This window comes from Crocodylus siamensis, chromosome 5 (genome assembly GCF_052110815.1).
Source record: "Crocodylus siamensis isolate JL-2025a chromosome 5, ASM5211081v1, whole genome shotgun sequence".
NCBI classification, from domain to species: domain Eukaryota; kingdom Metazoa; phylum Chordata; order Crocodylia; family Crocodylidae; genus Crocodylus; species Crocodylus siamensis.
The window spans coordinates 165,233,976-165,254,118 of record NC_143399.1 but is presented as its reverse complement, the minus strand read 5'-3'; the positions used below and the strand labels follow the sequence as shown (position 1 = coordinate 165,254,118).

Here is a 20,143-nt window from a genome sequence, read left to right as displayed (position 1 = left end):
CATGGCTGCCACTACCACCGCTGCCTGCGGGCAGTCACCGTGCTCCGTCAGCCTCCACGGGCACACAGCATTCATGGTACCAGCCATCTTGCTTATATGGCAATCAATTGGTTATATACTTGAAAACAATAGGTGGAACTTCATTGTTTTGTGACTACAGGTCGATTATTAGTACTACTCTAATATCAAGGATTTACACCATGACATGGTGCACTGACTGGTGCATAATAAATAATCTGTTTGCTTCACTCTAACTTCAGAGCCTCTAATGCTTAGGCCAGACTAGTGCACTGTTCTGCTCCATGTGGCACTACAATATTACTCCATTCTGTCATCTATAGTGACTTCTTAGTCATTCAGATCAGTTTAAAATTGCCCTCCTTGTGGACTCTGCCCATCCTACCTCTCTGATCTTATAGCAACTTAATTTTTTGTCCATTAAAGTACTCAATCTGCACTTTTTTCTATCCCTTTGTCTTATGTAAGATCAGTTAATCTAGTTGGCGCTCACTTTTTGTTTTGAAACAGAAGTATTTCTTTAATTCTCACTGTAAAACTTTATTTTTCTTTCAATCTTATGACACCCTTTGGAAAATATTTTCTGAAACCCTCAGAGAAGTTGATATAAAAATAAATGGAATTATGTGATACATGGTTGAAATAGGCAGGTATCCTGGTCCTCCAAGAGAGCTGATAACCTATGTACTGAAGATCCTAAAGTCAGAAACATGTTCCCAGTGGAGGTAAAAAAAAAAAGGGAGGATAAACTAGTTTCAGGGGATGTTAAGATTTGTGTCTTAGGCCTCATCTTCACTTGGAAAAAAGAGTGGTCTTAATATGAGGTGGGTGGGAAAGGCATAGCAGCAAATCTTCAAGTTTACCTGCTAACTGGGTGTGTCAACACAAGATGCCGTAATGCACAGTAACCTATTCTACTGCGCATTAGCATGTCACAGCAAACATTGTGCTAACATGCAGTACAATTAGTCTACTGCACCTTAAATGTCACAAAAAACTGTTCACCCTTGCTACTGCACATGGGCATAGGCTAATGCACCTTTATGTAGCACCTCATATTAGAGGTATTACATTTAATGTGCAGTAGCAAAGGTGCATTAATGAACCTGTAGATGCGCCCACTAAAAAAGAAACTATGAACTGCCTCATTTTTACTAGGATTTTACTTTGTTTTTACTTAAGGCCACATCTGTTTAAGGAAAGAGGAAACCTTTGGCATTTTTCCACCTGTATTTGCACTGGTGCATGTTCCCAATAACAGTGGGCTCTGCCCAGCAGAAAGATACTAATAAATAAGTGCTTAAACCAGTGGTTCTCAACCGTTTTAGACTGGAGGCACCACTGGGTAGAATTGAGGCCCCCCTTGGAAAAAGCCAGCTCTGTTTTCACCTTTTCGTTGCCTGCACTAGAAGAATAGAGCCATTTTTCTGTTAACCCCGCAGGTCCCAACCCGGGTGCAAACTCTGCTTTCCTTCCCCGCAGGGAGCTCTGGGAACCGGGACCTGCCCCTGAGGTGCGGGAACGAGGCTGTTTTCCAAGCGGAGGAGCCCGCCGTTCAACGTGGGGGTCGGGGCAGGCTAACACCGCGCTGTCCACACAGTCGCTGCTGGAGGCCACTGGCCGCACGGCAAAAGCGGAATGACAGATGCGGTGACGGGGCGACCCCGGACAAGCCCCGCAGGCCCGGGGCACACAAAAGGCCGGTGCCGTTCCCCCCGCCGGCCCAGAGCTGCCGCAGCCTCCCCGGCCCAGCAGCCCCCAGCCCTGGGAGCTCCCGCCCCGCCCCCGAGGGCTGGGAGATGATCCGTCCCTCAGGGCGGTCGCGCCTTGTGATTGGCTACGGCAGAAGACGGATACCGCGGCGGCCCAATCCGACGAGGGCGAGAAGAGGCACGGGGCCCAATCGGCGGCTTCGCCCGCCGCCCCCAGCCCGCCGCGGCCGGGCGTCAGAGGCTGCGGTTGCCATTCGGCGGGCGGGCGGCACTAGCAGCGGCTGTCGGCTGTTGTTGCTGCTGCGGGCAGGCAGGCGCGCGCGGCTCGCTGTGGACCTCCCCCCCCAGCCCGGGCCGGACGATGTGAGCGGCCGGTGCCCGCGGCGTTGGGGCGGGCAGCGATGGCCGGAGCCTGGCGCGGGAGCAGCCACCGCCGCCGCTAGGAAGCGCGGGGGCAGCCGGGCCGGGAAGCGCTCGCCCCGCCCCGTCCCGTCCCCGGCGTGCGGGCAGCGTCCCCGCCCCCCGTCATGTCGTCCTCGTCCAGCTCCTCGCAGACCCCCCCCGCGCACCCCGCGCCGCCGCAGAGGATGAGGCGCGGGTCCCCCACGGCCGGCGGCGGCGCGGCGGGGGCAGCTGGCAACGGGGCGGCGGGAGGCGCCGGGACCAGCCGGTTGCTGCAGCCCATCCGTGCCACCGTCCCCTACCAGCTGCTGCGGGGCGGCCCGCACAGCCCGCCGCGCTCCGCCTCCGTGGGCAGCAACACGGGGCCCCGCGGCGCCAGCCCGCCCCCACCCAGCCCGACCCCGCCGCCCGAGCCCGGCCGGCTGAAGGGCAGGCAGCGGCGCTCGCCGGACAGCAGCCGGAGGAGCGGCTCGCCTGAGAGACGGAGCCCCAGCTCCCCCGGGCCCCGAGGTAACTAGCGGGGCCGCGGCCGCGGGCCGGGAAGTGCCCCTGGGGGGTGAGGGGGGGGCGGGAGAGATGCGGGCGTGGGAATGGACCCTGGGCAAGGTGGGGGCCACGTCGAGAAAATCACACGCACACGCAGAGAAGGCCTGGAAGAGTCGCCTTCCCTGCTGGCCAGAGGAGGGACAAACACATGTCCCTCCTGTGTGGGAAGAGGTGTGACCAGGACCTCCGAAATGTCCCCTTGGACCCCCCTCCCTCTGTCCCCGCTGCAGGCGGGCACCGCTCTGCTCATTGCCTGTCTTGGCCCAGCAGACTTAGGTGCCGTATGCGTCATCTGCACTCAGGTGGCATGAGCAATTCCTGTAGAACAACCCATTCCCTGGCCTGGGTGTGAAGAAAACTCCAAGCTGCCCTCCCAAAGATGTATTAAAATGCACGTGGAGGTTTATTGTCTTCTTTTCTGGGCCCCAAGAAGCCTTGTCCAAGTCTGACTATTACCTACCAAAACACAGCCATATTTGGCCCCCTCTCCATATATGACCTCAGGAGGGGCAAAAACATACCTCCAAACTTACAAATTCATAAAAAGCTTCAAAATTCCCAAATTGTGTAGATGAGTAAGACCTAACCCCCTTATCTGCCTTCCTGGCCCCCCCCATCTAAAATACAGTTGTTATCAGCATCTCTAACTTAACCTGCTTTGGGTTTTCTGTTGAATTATTAAATGTGTTAAAGTGGCTGTGGCCATCTTGGTGCCCTGCCATTTCTCCCCCTCCATCCCTTCAGCAGTTGAATGAATCAGGCTAAATGCACTTTTTATGTTATTCTGCGGTAGCTATCATGTATCACACATCTCTTCCTGGGAACATTTTTTATGACTCCATACCTTCAGCTTGTTCTGTCCTCTTCCTAAGTGTCTCAGTGTTTTCATATCTGTGGCAAATTACAGTGTGCACTGGATTATATTTTATAACGGTGGAATCTGTTGCTTTATTCTTCTCCTTCCTTGCCCCCCCCTCCCATTTTCAAATTGGTGGTGAATCTTTGCAGTCCATTCTAGTATTTGTGACTTCAGTAGATCTGGGTAGGCAAGTAGTTCTAGGACACAAGCAACTTGTTTATGCAAGTATGCAAAACACGTTACTAGCAATATTAATGTGAGAGGCTTGTGCTTTATAAAATATTTACCTTTATGCTGAAGGGTTTTTTAATTTATCTCAGTAGATATTTATGCAGAGGTTATGCAGTTAGATCTGTGATCTTTATTAGGGATGTTTTTGTATAATTTTAAAAGGACATCATTTTTAGTGATCTTTGTTTCAGTCAAACTATGTTTTAATAGATTTGAGGCTTATTTGGCTAACATTCTCCAGGTCTTACTTTTCTTGTTGCAAGTTTTATATATTTTTAGCCTTTTGGAGACATACAGATGTGCAATGTTGTGAATTCTGGGAATGAAAATAGGAGCTCAGCCAAAAAAACAGACTTCGTGCTTATAGATAAGTCGGCTTTAATATTCACTAATATTATAAAGAAAAGTTATACCTGGGAACCTAATACTAAAACGTTATTGAGTTGCAATATATGATGGTCTGTACTTCCAAGTGAACGGAGAGTGTAGGTAATTGCCTGTGTACAGGAAAATATGCTGCAAAGCTCTTAAAACAAAACAAATATTTTATATTGAATATGTTTTTGCTTGAGGATGGTCTTAATTTTAGAAAGTGACTAGAATGCTTTTAACTTCAGTCTTAATCTTAATAGATCAGACCTATATATTAGTCCGGAACGATTTCCCCATCATTAAACTTGTTTGAGCTTGCCTCGTGGTGAGCCATGCTAACATCTAGAGCTTGATGCAGTTCAGTGTGTGTAATGTATAAAATTATAAATGGTCCGTCAAGAAATCCATCCTGCAATCTGTATGCACTGTGAGGAATTTGTTCCCCCTCCTCCAGGTCAAGCCAGCTGCTGCTGCAGAAACTGACATCCTCCAGCAAATCCTGAATGAATGAATGAAAACAACGTGATCGCCCTAATAATGACCACAATTGCACATGTCAACAGCTTTATTTTACAGAAATACAGGCACCATTTTCTAGCAAGCTAAGGCGATAAGACACCCCATTTCTATAGCGTTGCAATTGAAAAGGTAAAATCATTAAAGAAGAGTAGAGCAGGTTTACAAAATCTGGAGTAATCTGGGGTACTATGTGACATGAGTCTTGTTTCTTTGATCTGTTCTCATTTGTCTAGACTTTAGCACATAATGTGTGTGTATTAAAAACCAGAATGATAGCTTGAATGGTTGTGCAGCTAAACAGAATATAGAGTAGTGTTGGAGGACTGCTGCTGTCATTGTGGAAGGCTGAAACACTTGGCTTTCCAATACAGACCCTCTTACTACAACTTATTATTCAATTTAGTCTGGCTATTTTATCTTTTAAATACGATATAATCTTACTGGAATGACTACACAGAATTTAATGAAGTATGCTTAAAACATTCCCCCATATGCTGTTGGCCTTTGCATATATCAACAGCCAGGGTTACACCATTTTGGCTTTGACTGTGCAGACTCTGTATTGTTTCAGAAACATGCTTGTATGTGGGATTGGCTATGCTTTTGATAGAAAGATGCATATTTTTTTTAATGCTTAAAACACCTGGCTTCTTGCAACATGGATTGTTTTGAACCTTCTCTAAAAAAACGTGGACCAAAGTACTTTAGTATTACAAGTTATCACCAGATCTTAGTGTTTTGTTTTTGTGAGTACAAATACAAAACTGTAAAATTACTTTAGGTTTGAGCCTGTACAGGTCAAGGCAGCTGCTGCTGCAGACGCTGACATCACTACTACATGAAGGAAAACAGCATGCTCTGTTTCTTTTTCCCATCATCCCCTTTTCCTGTACTCCTCCTTTATAAGGTGCTCTGTCTAATGTGAACCTTTTAGTTTTAAAACTAGATTGGATTTTTTTATATTAGAATTAGGATGTGAAATGCTGTGAAAACAGCTTGTTATTGGCAAAGTTTGGGGATTTGGGTTTGTAGGGAAACTGCTGATGAAATTGTCAGTATTTGTATATGGTTAATGTTGAAATTGCATGGATGTGAATTTTTGAATTTCATATGCCTTTTTAATAAACAGAAGCATAGAAGAAACTGAATAAATAGACTTTTAAGATCACCTAGGATAAGCTTGGAATGTGCTAGTGTTTTTCTTCCTTTTTCCTCTTGCTTTGTTCTTGTCATTAATATGCAAGTTTCTATAGCTCAGTCCAGTGTTTTAGGGAATAGGTAATATATTAAGTAGGCTGCTGAATGTGGGAATAACTCAGTTTTGTGAGAGAGAAGGAATGTGTGCCTTGCAGCATAAGTCTTATAGAAATTGATACACAAGACAACATGAATAATGACCAATGACAGCTTGAATATACTGCAGTAAGTTGATCAAATAAAAGCAGATGTTCAGGTCACTTGAGGAGAGAGTTTGTATGAAAAGGTGGCAGTTTTTTCCCTACTTCCCCTCCAGATGGCTATGGTTTTAAATCCTTTTTGGAGGAAGGCAAGATATAATAGGTTCTGTTAGTAATTCTTTTTCAAAAGAATTCATATACTACAAGCATTAACTGACTTTCATATAGCATCTCATTGAGTCATAGTGTTCTAGATGCAATGAAATGTAAACCAACATTGAGGATTTTTTATTTGTGAAACATTAAAGGTCTTTCTTCTTAATACAAAGTTTCTAAAGGTTAGTGTTAATTATAGTGGCACCTGCCAGTGGTATAGCATATTTCTTTTTGATCTTTCACTTCTTATTGTAAATTTGCTTTCTTCAGAAATTTCTCAGGTCAAGGTTTAGCTATAGGGACAACCTTTTAAAACATTTTAAATTGATTTTGTGACTGTTCATAAAAAAATATTCAGTGTTCTTAATTTCCATAACAACTCTTGGAGGGTTGCCAATGTTAATAAAAGTAAGTAATTACAAAAGATGGAAAATAACTATATAGCTCCATGCACCAGAAGAGTAAGCATGTTTATCAGTTGTTACTTTACTCGGAGGTACTGGTAGTCTCTAGGCATATAACAAGTATAAATATTAACCCTCCCCCCATTTTTATATCCTGGATTAAAAGTATCCACTATTTGCTATATACCAAGGAACTTCTTGTATCAAGAACAGTTTCCCCTCCCCACCCTTAATTAAATGTAAGAGAGTAATTTTTATGTAGCTTGCAACTCTTGTTTCTCAGTCTGTCTGAATAATAGTAGCATCCACTGTAATTATTGTGGCACTTTCCTTTTTAAACTAGGTTGATTTGGAGTATAAACCATAATATGGGGTAGGCTAAATGTGGCTCAGTCCCTTGAGGAATTGGGATAAATTATTGGTCTGGTAAACCAAAGATATTAACCAGATAATAAACCAGAGATGTTTATTAAGTGGCTTCAACTAAACTTTTTGGTACTGTTAAACATTCTGAAACTAGCTTCTTTGATTGTAGACATAAACTGCAGCGTAGAACAAAATGTTACCTTGTATTTGAACTTGAATCTCATGGAAGTTCACATGAATGGAAAGAGAGGGGTGATGATGACACTGTGAAAGAACAAAACTTAATATTTTGGGGCAAATTGATTTATAGATCTCCAGATTGCTATATGAAAGCTAATAGTTGCTTGCTTCAGGGGTTTAAGGGCTATAATTTAGTAAATAGTGAAACTGAAAAACAAAATTGACCTGCCAGCATGCACACACAAAGGTCAGAAGCAAATCTGAAATTAGGATTTTGATTCTAAGTGTTGTTTCCAGTGTTGTTCTTTGCTGTGTCTTAAACAGACAAAAGTTGTATTAAAATTATAACAACAAGAATAGATCAAGAAAATACCCAGTGCACAGTTTTGTTTGTTTTTTTGTAAGTAAGTCGATTTGGAGCTAAAACCAGGCATTGGCACACGGACATTTTGCTGAAGTTCTGTGATCTTGCTAAACATGTTCATAATTTAAAAAATGTGTGTAAGCAACATTTGCTATTTTTAATATTATAAAAGCTCAAATAGCTAAAGGAAAAATCAACCGCTGATGCCAGTAGTCCCCAAATATCAATTGCAGTTTACTTGGACTAGCCTTAATGTTATGCTATTGTTTGCAAAATACATTTATTTTAATGTTTAATTGGCATCTCAAGACTTTTACCTGGTGGAGGTATAGCTACCGTCATTATTTCCCCTATTAAGTACTTGCATTGTCATAGAGCAGGGATGTCCCAACTTTTAAGTGGGCAGGCATGGGGTGGGAGGGGTTAAATGCTTCTCCCACCCTAATCCCACAGCTCTACATGCCTACCTCCCTGCTGCTGCCATGTGTAGGGTAGGGTCCTGATTCTGTCTTTGCCTTTCTGCTGCACTGGATTCTACCCCCCTCCCTGCTGCACCATGTCCCCAGGCACCTCAAGGCACCCTTAGTTTCCTGGCCATGAACTGTCCTGCAGAACTCGAGCACCGTGGCCTGTGGGCTTCCCCTGGCACCTTAGGCTGCACTGTTCTGTCCCCTGGGGCAGGGGCAGGAAGTGGGGGAGCTTGGCAGCCCCAGCTGTTGCTGCAGCTGGGGGCAATGGGATTAGTGGTGGCTGGGTTGGGAGCCTGGTGGCCACCAATTTAACCTCACAGGGGCCTCCAGTTGCACAGTCTTGTCATAGAGAAGTGGTAATCCTTCCATAGTGAAGGTTGCAGTTTCCACAATACCTATACAGTAAAGTATATTTTTGTATGTCTGTAAACAAACTTATTAGATTTGTTTGCCTCTTCTTAATTGATTTGTCAATGAACTTAAGGCAGCTAACACACATTCAGAGATTAGTCTGACCAGACATTTGGGGAATGTTGTTATGATATAGGTCCACCCAGAATTATAGCCTGTGGTAGTCTCGGGCTGGTGAATTTTTTTACTTCATTACAGGGAAGGTGACTTTCTGATAAACCATTTTTGGGCTGGTGGCCTTTGTGAGTGAAAAGAATTGGTGTAAAGAAGAATGTATGTGTGAAAGCAGTACAGCTGATTGTATATTTAAAAAAACAGAATCAAATTTCCCTACAATCTGGAATTCCTTTTTTTAAATAAGCAGTTGATAGTTCTTACTGTTACCCCTGGCATGTCCCTTCATTTTAATTCTTTAAAACTCTCTTCACCCTTGATCAGTGAGTGACCATTTCAGGCTTGTAACAATTTTAAGTGCAGGAATAAAATGTTAGTCTTTTTGTTGACTGGATAGAACCTAGTAATCAGTTGCTACCACCTCCACCCAGCATTATTCTGCCTGGTGTAATTATTCAGTATCTTAGTTTTTTGTTTGCTTATCCCCAACCTGTCACAGTCTCCCTCCTGCCTCTAATATCAGCTTGTTCTTAATATGTATCCTCATACATTTCATGTCCCCCCGTATGCTTACCTTTTCCTTATCTTTGTTCCTTTCCCTCGTCTTTCCTCACGTACCATCCCCTCCATGCTGTCAGGGTGTGGGTCACCATTTTCCCAAGGGCAGTTTAGCAAAGGCACCGTCTCCCATAGTTTCAAAAGGCTAACGACAGAGCAAACTAACCTTCCTTTCTGCCCAGCCTATCAAAAAGTAGTGGTCATGCAACCAACTGGTTGTCTTGTTGAAAGCAATGACAAATGGTGGCCATTTTGAATGAGGTTAGTTCTGCCTAGGACTCTAAAGATGATTAATTTAAGTTTGAGTGATACTCTTTGTTATGAAGAAAGACCCTTATGCCTAACTATTTTTCTAAGATGGAATTTGTAACTGTTATTCAAGGTTCACCACCAAATTCTTATTTTTCAAATTAAGTGTCTTTAAATTATGCCCTCTGGAATTTAGCATGTTAAATGTCACACTGAGAAGCCACTTACATGAAGAGAAAATATGAGGATTTAAATTTTCAGTTTAAGACACTTTAAGGATTATTCCTAGCCTTTAATAATGACACAGTTTGGGAGAGTATGCATTTAAAGTTTGGGAGAGTATGTATTTAAAGTTGCTCGGTTTGTCACAGTTTGGCAAACTGAGCCCTCACAGCAAGAAGTCCTAATAAATTATTAAAAAACATGCAACAAAACTGATAACTAGTTCCCCCCCCCCATATATTACATGGATACCTTTTTGAAAGTGTCAAAAACTGCATGAAATATACATTGGATTAGCTCGACTAAATGATTTGCTAAACTTCCTGATACCTTTTTTTTTGTTTACAAGCAACAAACTATTGCATATGCCCATATAATGAACTGGTACTGTCGTTACTTGCAGGGAGATTTTTTTTTTTTTTTAATTGTAGCAGGTTTGAACAATAGTTAAAAGTCCATTTTAAAGTACTGTGGACTGATAAATGGTACCAATCTGAAGTGTTGTCACATTCTCTCCGTTCTGAAGAATGTGACACTAGTCTTATCAAAATTATTCCTGTTCTTTTTTCTAGTGATAATGTTGTTGTCTTGTATTATGCTTGTATTAATACAAGTGCTAAATGAGTAAGTGAATTGTATGGTAGTAATTCTGTCTTAATATAACAGTACAATGCAAGACATACAATCCATTCATTAGACTTTGGGGAAATAGCCTTCCTTTGCAGTGTCTTTCACATTTACTACAGGGCAATGTTGATACAGCATGTTAAGCCACATAATAGTACTGCAGGCTAATATTTTAATATTTTATTAAAAAAACACATTTATTTTATTGTAACAAATCTTTTGAAAAGTACAAGCTGATGCAGTTATTTGTACTTCAGTATGTATATAGATTGAAGAGCTATCAGATGATATGTTGTGTTATTGTGTCCTTTTAACAAGCAGTATTGAGACGCCCAGTTTTTATCTTCATGGGTAGAATGACCCCATTGCTTGTTATGAGGTTCAGAGTTTAGCAGCATTCCAGTTGACAAATAGATTCATTATGAAATGTGGCTTCATTCTCACTTGTGTAGATTTTAATTTGGCCCTTCTTTATCTAGTTCCGTGGGTTGAGCTAATAAGTGTTAAGGTGCATAGCAGAGATGGGTCGCTGCTCAACAGTTTCTTTCAGCTAGAATCTTAAGACTAAGGAGAGTTCAAGAATTATGAGATTTAGTGACTCCATATTCTTTCTTCAAATTAAGACCTCGCCAGACTGGGGCTGCCTCTTGCAGGTGAGACTTGTCTGCTAGAATGTTGATGACTTAACCTAAGGGTGGGCTGATTCTGCCAGGCCTGTGGGCGAACCCTTGGCCCTGCCAGACCGTGCTGGGGCACCCTTGTCCCGTGCCAGCTGACAGTTTGCTCTAGGATCCCTGTGCATCGGGAGCAGCTCCCAGCCCCACTGGCTTGGTATGGGGCAGAGCAGAGTTGCATCTGGAACTCCCACTGCTGCCCCTGCACCCCCGTCACTGCCCCACGCCTAGCCGACAGGGCTGGGGGCTGCTGCTGCTATGCGGGCATCCTGGGGTAAGCTGCAGGCTAGCACAGGACAGAGGTACCCCAGTGCTGCCCACCTCCACTGGCCCTGGCCCAGTCCTGGCCACTAAGTACATGGCAGGGCGTGTAATTGCCACTGGGTCCACCCCCCTCGCTCCTTGACTGTGGGGCTGAGCACCATAGGCCAGGGGAGGTGAAGAATGCTAAGTTTCTCCCAAGCCTCCTCTGTGGTGCTTGGAGCCTTCCTCCCCATTCTGGGTGCTGCAACCCCCCAGGGAGGCCTGGCAGCAGCTTCCAGCTCTGTCCTAGCCCCTTACTGTCACAGGCCCAAGATCCCAGCCCTGGACACAGCTCCAGGGAGCTGTGTAGAGCTGCATCTGGTGCAAGTCCAGGATCATGGGGCAGTGACAACACAAGGCCAGGATGGGACAGAGCTGTGATCCATAAGCAGGGGCATGCAGGGAACGGAAGTGCACCTGTCTGTAGGGGTGTGCAGACAGTGGATTGTGGTTCTCACCTGGCCCTGGCCCTGCCCTGTGTTGTCCCTACACTGTGATCCTGGCCTCGCCTGCCCATCCCTGCTCCTGAACACCGCTTTCACCATACCACATAAAGAGTTTTGGTGAATTATTGTGCTGGGCATGGAGGGGAGGTGGGGGTGCTGTGCTGAACTGGCCTGCCACAACTCACCAAAACAGCCTGTGCGCCTCTGTGGCCTTTGGGTTGAAATAATTACCTAGCCCTGACTTAGCCTCTGTTTTATGGGAGTTAATAATGTGCAGTGCTACTTTACAAGCAACAAACTATTGCATATGCCCATATAATGAACTGGTACTTTAAACCGCATTGGTGTGTGTTGTTCTATGGCTCAGCTAATGAAAGAGAGATTGTCCCTACCTGTAAATTAGTTGGTCATTGTTATCTGATAGCTGGAACTGTCAACTGCCTCTGTCGCTTCAGTATTTCAGTGTACAATGCACATAGTGTAGCTACAAGATATTTTGCTAATTGCCTTTGCAGCTAGTTTAACTGGCATATCAGTTAATAAAATTTCAAAAAGCTTGGTCCCTAATAAAATGGGCATTTTAATATGGTGACTATTTTGCCAAAAAATTCAAGACTCAAACCATTTCTATTAACATTTAACAACAACTGCAAAGCAAGCCAGTAGTTGGAAAGCAAATCTCTTGACTTCCCTTGCATTCTTATTAGAAAAAAACCCACTAAATTGTCTCAGTTGCTCAATATTACTTCATTGGCTAGTTTTTACTGGACTTGGTTTGCACAAGTTAGCCCCTGGATACATTTCCAACTTACTGAAATTATAGTGTGCTTAAAATTTTAAAACTCTATGGCAGCAATTTAAGCCATCAGACTTTGGATGGTATGTTTAATTGTTTCTTAAAAACCCCAACTAATTGTGATAAATATAGACTAGAATCCAGCTTTTTGTTGGAAAGCTGCCACTTGCTTCTGCTTTAAGAATTACATTTTAGTTCAGAGTGTTATACCATCTTTTTGGTTGATAACTGTTCTGTGATTAATTATGATAGCTGATGGTGTAATATGCTCTTCTGTTAAATCTTTCTTTCATACTTTACCCTCAGTAGTGTACCCTGGGCTTATGTTCATTCAGTGCATCCTGTGCGCACCTGATAGTCTGCTATGAAAAATCATTTTCCTTGCTTTGTCATCCTCTTTGCCCAAGAGAAAAAACAAATGCATTTAAAATATTTGATGTTCTTCCTCAGGGAGTGGGGTAGGAGCCATGATCTAGAAAGAAAAAAAAATCATGGACAAGAATATAATCAACTAGCCTCAAAGGTAATATATATTTTAGAAACATCTGTACAAAATAGTTTCGGTAATCTGTGTACATGAAATTATGTGAATGGTGGCAGATATGTAGTCAATTCAGGAGGGTGTGAATTTTCCAGGTTACCAGTTTTGTAGTATGATCCACATAAACTCTGGGACTAACACTACAGGTCAGCAGCTCAAGCTTGTTTTTTTTTTTTTTTTTTTTTTTTTTAATCAGAGTATTCAGGCCAATCCATATTTTAAAATACTAATTGCTTAACAAGGCTAAAGTTATTTTTTCCATTAAATGCATATACTGAAGAAAGCTCTTACTCTTCAACTCACTCTGTTGAGACAATTACTTGTTTTTATTTATTTATTTATTTTTCCGCAACACTACTGACAGTATGCACAGGGGAAAAGAGTGCATCTTATAATTAAAATAATTTTATGGAAAACCTACCTTTTCCTACATTGATAGTGTGAACCTGATTACTGAGCCATACAACCCAGAAGAAATGGATGCTCTGGTACTGTAACTGAAGTGTATGTCAAGGTGGACTGATTTTTAAATCATCAATTTAAATAACTTTTAATAATGAATTAAATTAGTAGGTAGGAAACAATGATGAAGTAATTGATTTTAACCTTTTTACAGTTGTATATTATTAGATATTCTCCTAAAGAAAGATAGTCTTACAGGTTAGCATAATTTGATTAAAACTGTTACTTATCATGTGTGAAGCTGCCTTTTAAAAATTATTTGGATGGTTAGCTAGAAAAAAGTACTTTAAATATACTGCTTGCATAAGAAACTTCATCAAGACATATTTGTATTTAAAGCCAACTGATAAAACAAAGAAAACATTATTGCTGCTTCTTACCATGTCCATCAAGATTTTAGAACTCTTCCCCTCAAATCAAGTTTGTCATACGTTGAAGATAGATTGGAAGAGGGAATAAGCTTTGCGATCTTGTTGATTTTGTTCCCAGTGGGCTTCTCTGCATTGAATAAATTACTATGCAGTGGACTGAACTAAATTAATATACTGCAATGAAGAAAATATACTCTCTGCACCTGCAGAAAAGGCTACAGCTGTCAAAAGCTGGTTTTGCACTTAAATAAACTCTTCTTCCAGGTGCTTAGCCACTGAGTTCCCCAGTTCACTGGTTTCTGCAGCAAACATACAGCTGGAATATTTATTTTTATTTTAGTTTTAAATTGTTTTAATTATTTTAAATTTAAGCCTTAGGCTGAAGTAGATAGATATAGATATATAATGTAAATAAGTCTGATTACAAGAATCTATTTTATTACTTTTTAATCCACTTGGAGTGTGCTGTTAGAATGAAGATGTATGGGAAAGATTTGTGAAGTGTGAAAATACTTTAAAATAGTGTAGAATCTGACTAACAGTTTTTAAAGGCATATTTACCTTTTGAAGACAGCACTTCCTTGCTTTATACATTTTTTTTTTACCTTTTCTTACTGAGATTAAGGGACCAAAAAAGATCACTTACAGGGCTGTCTAACTGGCAGCCGTTAGGTTGTATGCAGCCCCCAAAGTGTTATCATGTGGCCTCCAGGCTCCTTCCTAGCTGCCATTGCCCTCCCCTTCTAGCTAGGAAAGGGCTAGAATGCCAGAGCTGCAAATGTGGCAGCTAAATCACATGGTGCACATAATAAAAGTAAAACTGAGCTGCAGAGTACAGAATATAGTGTGCATAGTTGCACTGAAAGTTGACTAAAAGCAGTTGGTCTCCAGTATTTAATTGCAAGTTTGCTATGTCCATCGGAACTAAGATGAAAATAGATGGAGGGTCAAAACAGCAGTTGCTAACTTCCCTTTGGAAGCATCTTTGCTGTAAAAGTGTTGTGGTTATATACATTCTGAGGCCTGTGTATCAGGTCATAGGGTCATGAAATCTAATTTTAGCTGATGACTGGTTCAACTCTTTATATCTTTTGTCTCTTAAGAAGGCAAGGGTTCAGACGAGGTATGTGACCCTGTTAAATAAATGTACATCTGCAGCAGGGTGCTTTGGTAATCACAGTTCTTAAAATATTGTCCAAAAATATCTTGCAGTCTAAAATGTATTTTGCTTTTAATTTGTATTTAACAAAACATATTTAACCTTGTTTAATAAATTTAAACTTAACTACTGTGGTTAATAAAAATTTAAATTTAGCATATGCTCAGAGATGGACAAAAATGTTAGTGGCTTTATAATTCAAATACTCTACACCTTTAAAATCTCATTTCACAAATTAATTTACTAAATATTTAGTATGCTATACTTTTGTCTTCAATATCCAGTGCTGTTACTTTTTCCTGTATTTCTACATTAACGTTCTGTCAGTAAATTAAATTGATACACAAAGTATAGGTTGGTACGGAATTGTAATTCTCCAATTAAAAAAAGGCATACTTAAGTGTTTCTAGATCCTGACCTTTTTCTATGTCAGTGATAGCTGGGCAGTACCTCTCTTCAAACAAATGCAGAAACAGCTTGGACTTGTTCATGAGGCTCTTGGGTTTTCTGCCTTAATGCTGTGCTCTATTCTTTCTGTGGTACAAGCTGAGACATGGCAGTGTGTATTGAAATCCTAGTTCTTGTATTAGTTTTGGAAAGGGTGAGTGCAGGTTTTCCTTTCCGCACTTTTCATGGTGTTGAAATTTTCTAGCGCTTTTGTTACCTTGATCCTGCCAGATGTCCAGGGCACGGGCAGCAGCAGTACCTACTTGCCATCATGATTGTAATACGTAGCAGGATTCCAGGAAGGGTACTGAAAAACTTAAGGTCTGTAGCTGTTTAAGGTTAACTTATAACTGTATATCCTTCTTTATGCTTCTGAAGGGATGAGGCCAGCATTGAGAGGGTCCAGAGGAGGACCACTCGCATGATTGGAGGCAGCAAGGCAGGCCCTACAAGGAGAGACTAAGGGACCTGAACCTTTTCAACCTTCACAAGAGAAGGCTGAGAGGGGATCTGGTGGCTATATATAAACTTACAGGGGGGAACGGAGGGGATTGGGTGAGACCCTGTTCTCCTGAGCACCTCCCGGAGTAACAAGGAACAACAGCCACAAGTTGATTGAGAGAAGGTTCAGGCTAGACGTCAGGAGGCACTGCTTCACAGTCAGGGTGGCCAGGGTCTGGAACCAGCTTCCAAGTGGTGCTTGATAACTACCTAGCTGGGGTCATTTGAGCTTAAACTTAGTAGGGGTCATAAGAGCCCCAGTATTCATTCCTGCCCAGGGCAGGGGGTCAGACTACATGATCTGCTCAGGTCCCCTCCGACCTTACATCTATGAAGATAAAGGTAGGTTACTTCCAGCTGTATTTCTAAAACTGGGGAAGGATTGGACTACCTGCTGCTGCTGTTGGGTAACCTTGCCATAACTAATGAATTACCATTCCCAGTTTCTGCCCTGGTTCATTCCTCCATGTTATTGCAAGTTTGTGCTGCAGGTTTCCATGCCTCAACACTTTTACCTCTTAGAATACTAGGAGGAGTGACTGTGAAATCTGAGCACCTAATACAGTCTGGCACAGGCAAGGTTTGAAAACAGCAGAAAATTAAATCATAGAACTGATCAGTTAGGAAATCACCACCTGGGTACATTTTTAGCATGAATGCGTAGGTCCTCAAGTCATTACATAATCCATCTACCTATGGCAAATGACTATCGCTGAAGCATGTTCAGTCACAGAGGGGCACTTTCAGAAGACTTAGAAGACAGTTCTGTATGTTCAGCAGTGGGTCTTTTGGAAAGAAAATACTGGCTAGCATAGTCAGGCAAGGTTCTTTGAGTAGATGTGATTATCTTTTATTAGACCAACTGAGTAGTTGGGGGAAAAAGTGCTTAGCAAACTTTGGGATGCAATCGCCCTTCTTCAGGCACGGGGAGTCTCTGCTGTTCCGAGACTCCAAGGAATGAGAGAAGCTACAAGTGTGACAGGATGTCAGTGATAGCGTAAATGGGTAGAAGTTAGGAAAACAAAAGGTAAAGCAGGGAAGGGAGGAGGGAAAAAAATCCGAAGGTGAGTAAGGGAGATTCTACAGTAGTAGTAATCTACTACTTGCTAGTAGTGGCTAGCATAGTGGAATATGGGCAGTGGTGGGGGGAATGGTATACATGTGGGAACCCAGAGTCTGCAAATTAACCCCTCATGGGCAGCATGTGGGCCATGAATTGGACAGCTCTGCTTTTGTGTACTTTCCTTTGGAAACATTTGGCAGAGAAGTGCTGTATGTGATTGTGCCAAAAATAAATTAATATTACTGGCTTCAAGCATGGAGGGGGGTTTTATCTTTGTTTGACTCTTGCTAACTTTTCCTTTTTTGATATAGCTCCATTTGTATTATGCCTAGGAAAGGTCTTTGTCATCTGAGAATTTTTTTCAGGCCCTAATACATTTAGGTCTGTGTAAGGACTTAGTCTTTATCCACAGATTTAAAAATAGGCATCTGAAAGGAACATGGAAGAAGAAAAGTGCAGTGTAGTTGCATTGAACTGGACTAGAAACTTGTTTCAGAAGGGGAATCATGATATAACACTTGTTTTTTCCAGGTTATGTAAGATACAGGTGTGTTTTATTGAAGGAAAATTGAAACATCCGTTCAGTCAAACTAAGCAATTTAACCTGAATTCTACTCGCATCTAACGTCACGTGCAGAACTTGTGTTTTTAAATGGTTGTGTTAGTTGATGCCTTTTAGAAGGAGAGTTGCTGTGAACATCACTAGCTGCTGTTTTCATGTAAAATGTTGGGTTGGCTCTGAGCAAGGTAATTTTGTACCTAGGAATTCCCTAGACAGAGGGGAGTCTTTCTTACTTCCTTAAGTTTGTAGATCAAGTGGAGAACTGTTGAGAGTCTGTGGTGCGAGGAAATTTCAGAGCAGTAAGGGTTGGTGCAGAGAGCTCTTTGGTACTTTTCAGCTTGGGGTTTGACCAACTGCCTTGTATGGTACACTGTTTGAAGGTAGACTACAAAAGCATAGATTTGTTATGCTTTTAATGCTAGTTTCACAACACCCAGGGAAGGGAGAGTGGGTGGTGTGCTCTGGGTTCTGATGAAGAGAATAATTATTTTCTCTTGTGAATGTCACATCTCTTGGGTTTTTTTTGGCTTGTGGTTTTTTGTTTTTGTAGTAGGACCTTGTACTTGTAAAATCTGCAAAAGGAACTGACTTTGCATGTTTCTAGTGTCTTTATCTGGAAACCAGTACCATGTATTAAATGATTTTACAGCTGGGTGATTTTTTTACTTTGCATAGTCTCCAACTTACATACATGAAAATCTTTTTAGACGTGTTGAACTCTGACCTCACAAACAAACTGGGCTATAAACCATTGCTAAGTATTATGCCTCTGGTGAATTGCTGTTTTCCAGAAACTTTCCAAGATTTGACTACTTAAGTGGTTATTAATATTAGTATAATAATAACTATTAGTGCAAGTATAATACTATACTATTAGTATAATAATCTTTATACTAGTCGCCTAAGAGGACTTGCTCACTCTCTCATTTTGTTTGTTTGTTTTTTTCAAAAAAGATGAGTCTTTCATTGAAGACTTGGGTTTATTGTTACCTGAAAGGTAGATACAAGTTTTGGTAAAATTCTTTGTATAATTTTTTGAGCTTGAAAGTAAAATCTTTCACATCACTCGAGCCTTTTTTTCCTAAAATACCAACTTACCATAAAATTGCTTCTTTCTGAGGAGAAATGCTTTTGATATGATAGAAATTTGTTTTGTAAATTGCCAAGTGATAAGTGTTTCAATTGAGTTACACAAAAGTATCATGAAACACATTCTCAATTCATGGCACTTATTTAGAGCATGTAATAATAAAATGATTTGTGCTTATACTATTTCCCTGACTATACATTTAGGCAAATACCTGATCTATTTTATTTTGTTCCATAAATACACAAACCACATTAATGTGAGCTAAAGTTTGGCTATGATGCTGGGTGTTGAACAGGATTCTGGTGTTGGAGGCACTGACTTTTGAGATGTTTCATTCCTGAAAAAATAGGCATTCTGAGAGAGTTTTGTTTTGTTCTTAGGAAAGATTGTTCAAGTCTTTAATATGAGTAGGGATCCAGTGAATGTGCAGAATCGGTGAGTGACTGGATGACAGGTGTGCAAGTTTCTCAATTTACATCACTCTTACAGTTAGGCTAAAGACAATTTAAGCTGTAGATTGAGGCAGAGTTGTGCAAGCCTAGAAAATGAGAACATGAAATTTCAACTTCATATGAATGACAAAGGAAGTTTAATGAAGTAATTAAAAAAGATGTGATAAAAGTTCTCATATGATTGAAAAAGCAGAGTTTCTTCACTTGCCCATTGCCTTCCTTTATCTAAAATAAAATGTTGCAGAGCAGGGTTAGGCAGCCTGTGGCTTCTAAGCCAGGTCTCATCATGCCTTTGGTAGCATGGGATTGGTGGCACAGAGCTGCTTGTCCCAATCTTATGCATAAAACAGCAATACAAAATTTTATATTGGTGCTATAACTTTGACTCCTTTCAAATGCTGGATTTAAATTTTGTTAATATAGTTAATATATTGAGTGACAAGTCAGTGTCCCTTTGGATACAGTCACATAGTCATTGTTGGTGGTATTTGTAAGTGGTGAGTTTTACCTGTTGTATTGTTCAGTCTCAAGAAGTGAACTTAAAGTGTGGGCATGTTTGTTTCCCAGTTTGCAACATAATCAAAAAACCCTTTGAAACACCTTTTTCTTATGTCAAACACAAGAAGGTAAATTATTTTAAATGTATGTTGTTTTTTGTTGTTGTTGTCATAAACCTTTTTCACATGGCTTGCAATTTTTCACATCAGATTTGAAATAACAACTTTCTTTTTCTTTCTTTCTTTGTGCAGTGGATAGGCCAAAATCCCAGCAAGTTCGAACCTCTGGTACCATAAGGCGAACCTCTTCTCTGGACACAATAACAGGACCTTACCTCACAGGACAATGGCCACGTGATCCCCATGTACACTATCCTTCATGTATGAAAGATAAAGCTACTCAGGTAAAACTGCTGAAGCTGCATGTTGTTGTTGGTGTTTACATTTTGCTTCCTTATCCGAAATAGCCACTATACTTTTCACTGTTCTACAAAGTGCATTTACTTTTCTTAGTCATAGCATTACTGTACCCTAATTTTTCACATGTACATTGGTTTTCTTAATTTGGTAGCCTGAACTTGGTAATGAACTTGTGTAATTCA

General features: G+C 41.4%; 1 protein-coding gene across 4 annotated transcripts in view; it reads left to right on the top strand.

Annotated features, from left to right (window-relative positions):
* Positions 1 to 1,942: 1,942 nt before the first annotated feature.
* Positions 1,943 to 20,143, top strand: part of GLCCI1 (glucocorticoid induced 1) — a 76,721-nt gene continuing 58,520 nt past the window's right edge. For 2 of the 4 annotated variants that reach the window (XM_090046938.1, XM_090046937.1), the window contains exons 1-2: positions 1,943 to 2,642; positions 19,794 to 19,945. In XM_090046938.1, coding sequence (XP_089903064.1) covers positions 2,258 to 2,642; positions 19,794 to 19,945 — 537 coding nt within the window. In that variant the 5' untranslated portion in view covers positions 1,943 to 2,257. The remainder of the gene's footprint in view (positions 2,643 to 19,793; positions 19,946 to 20,143) is intronic. The other 2 variants (XM_090046936.1, XM_090046935.1) reach the window with 1 other exon arrangement.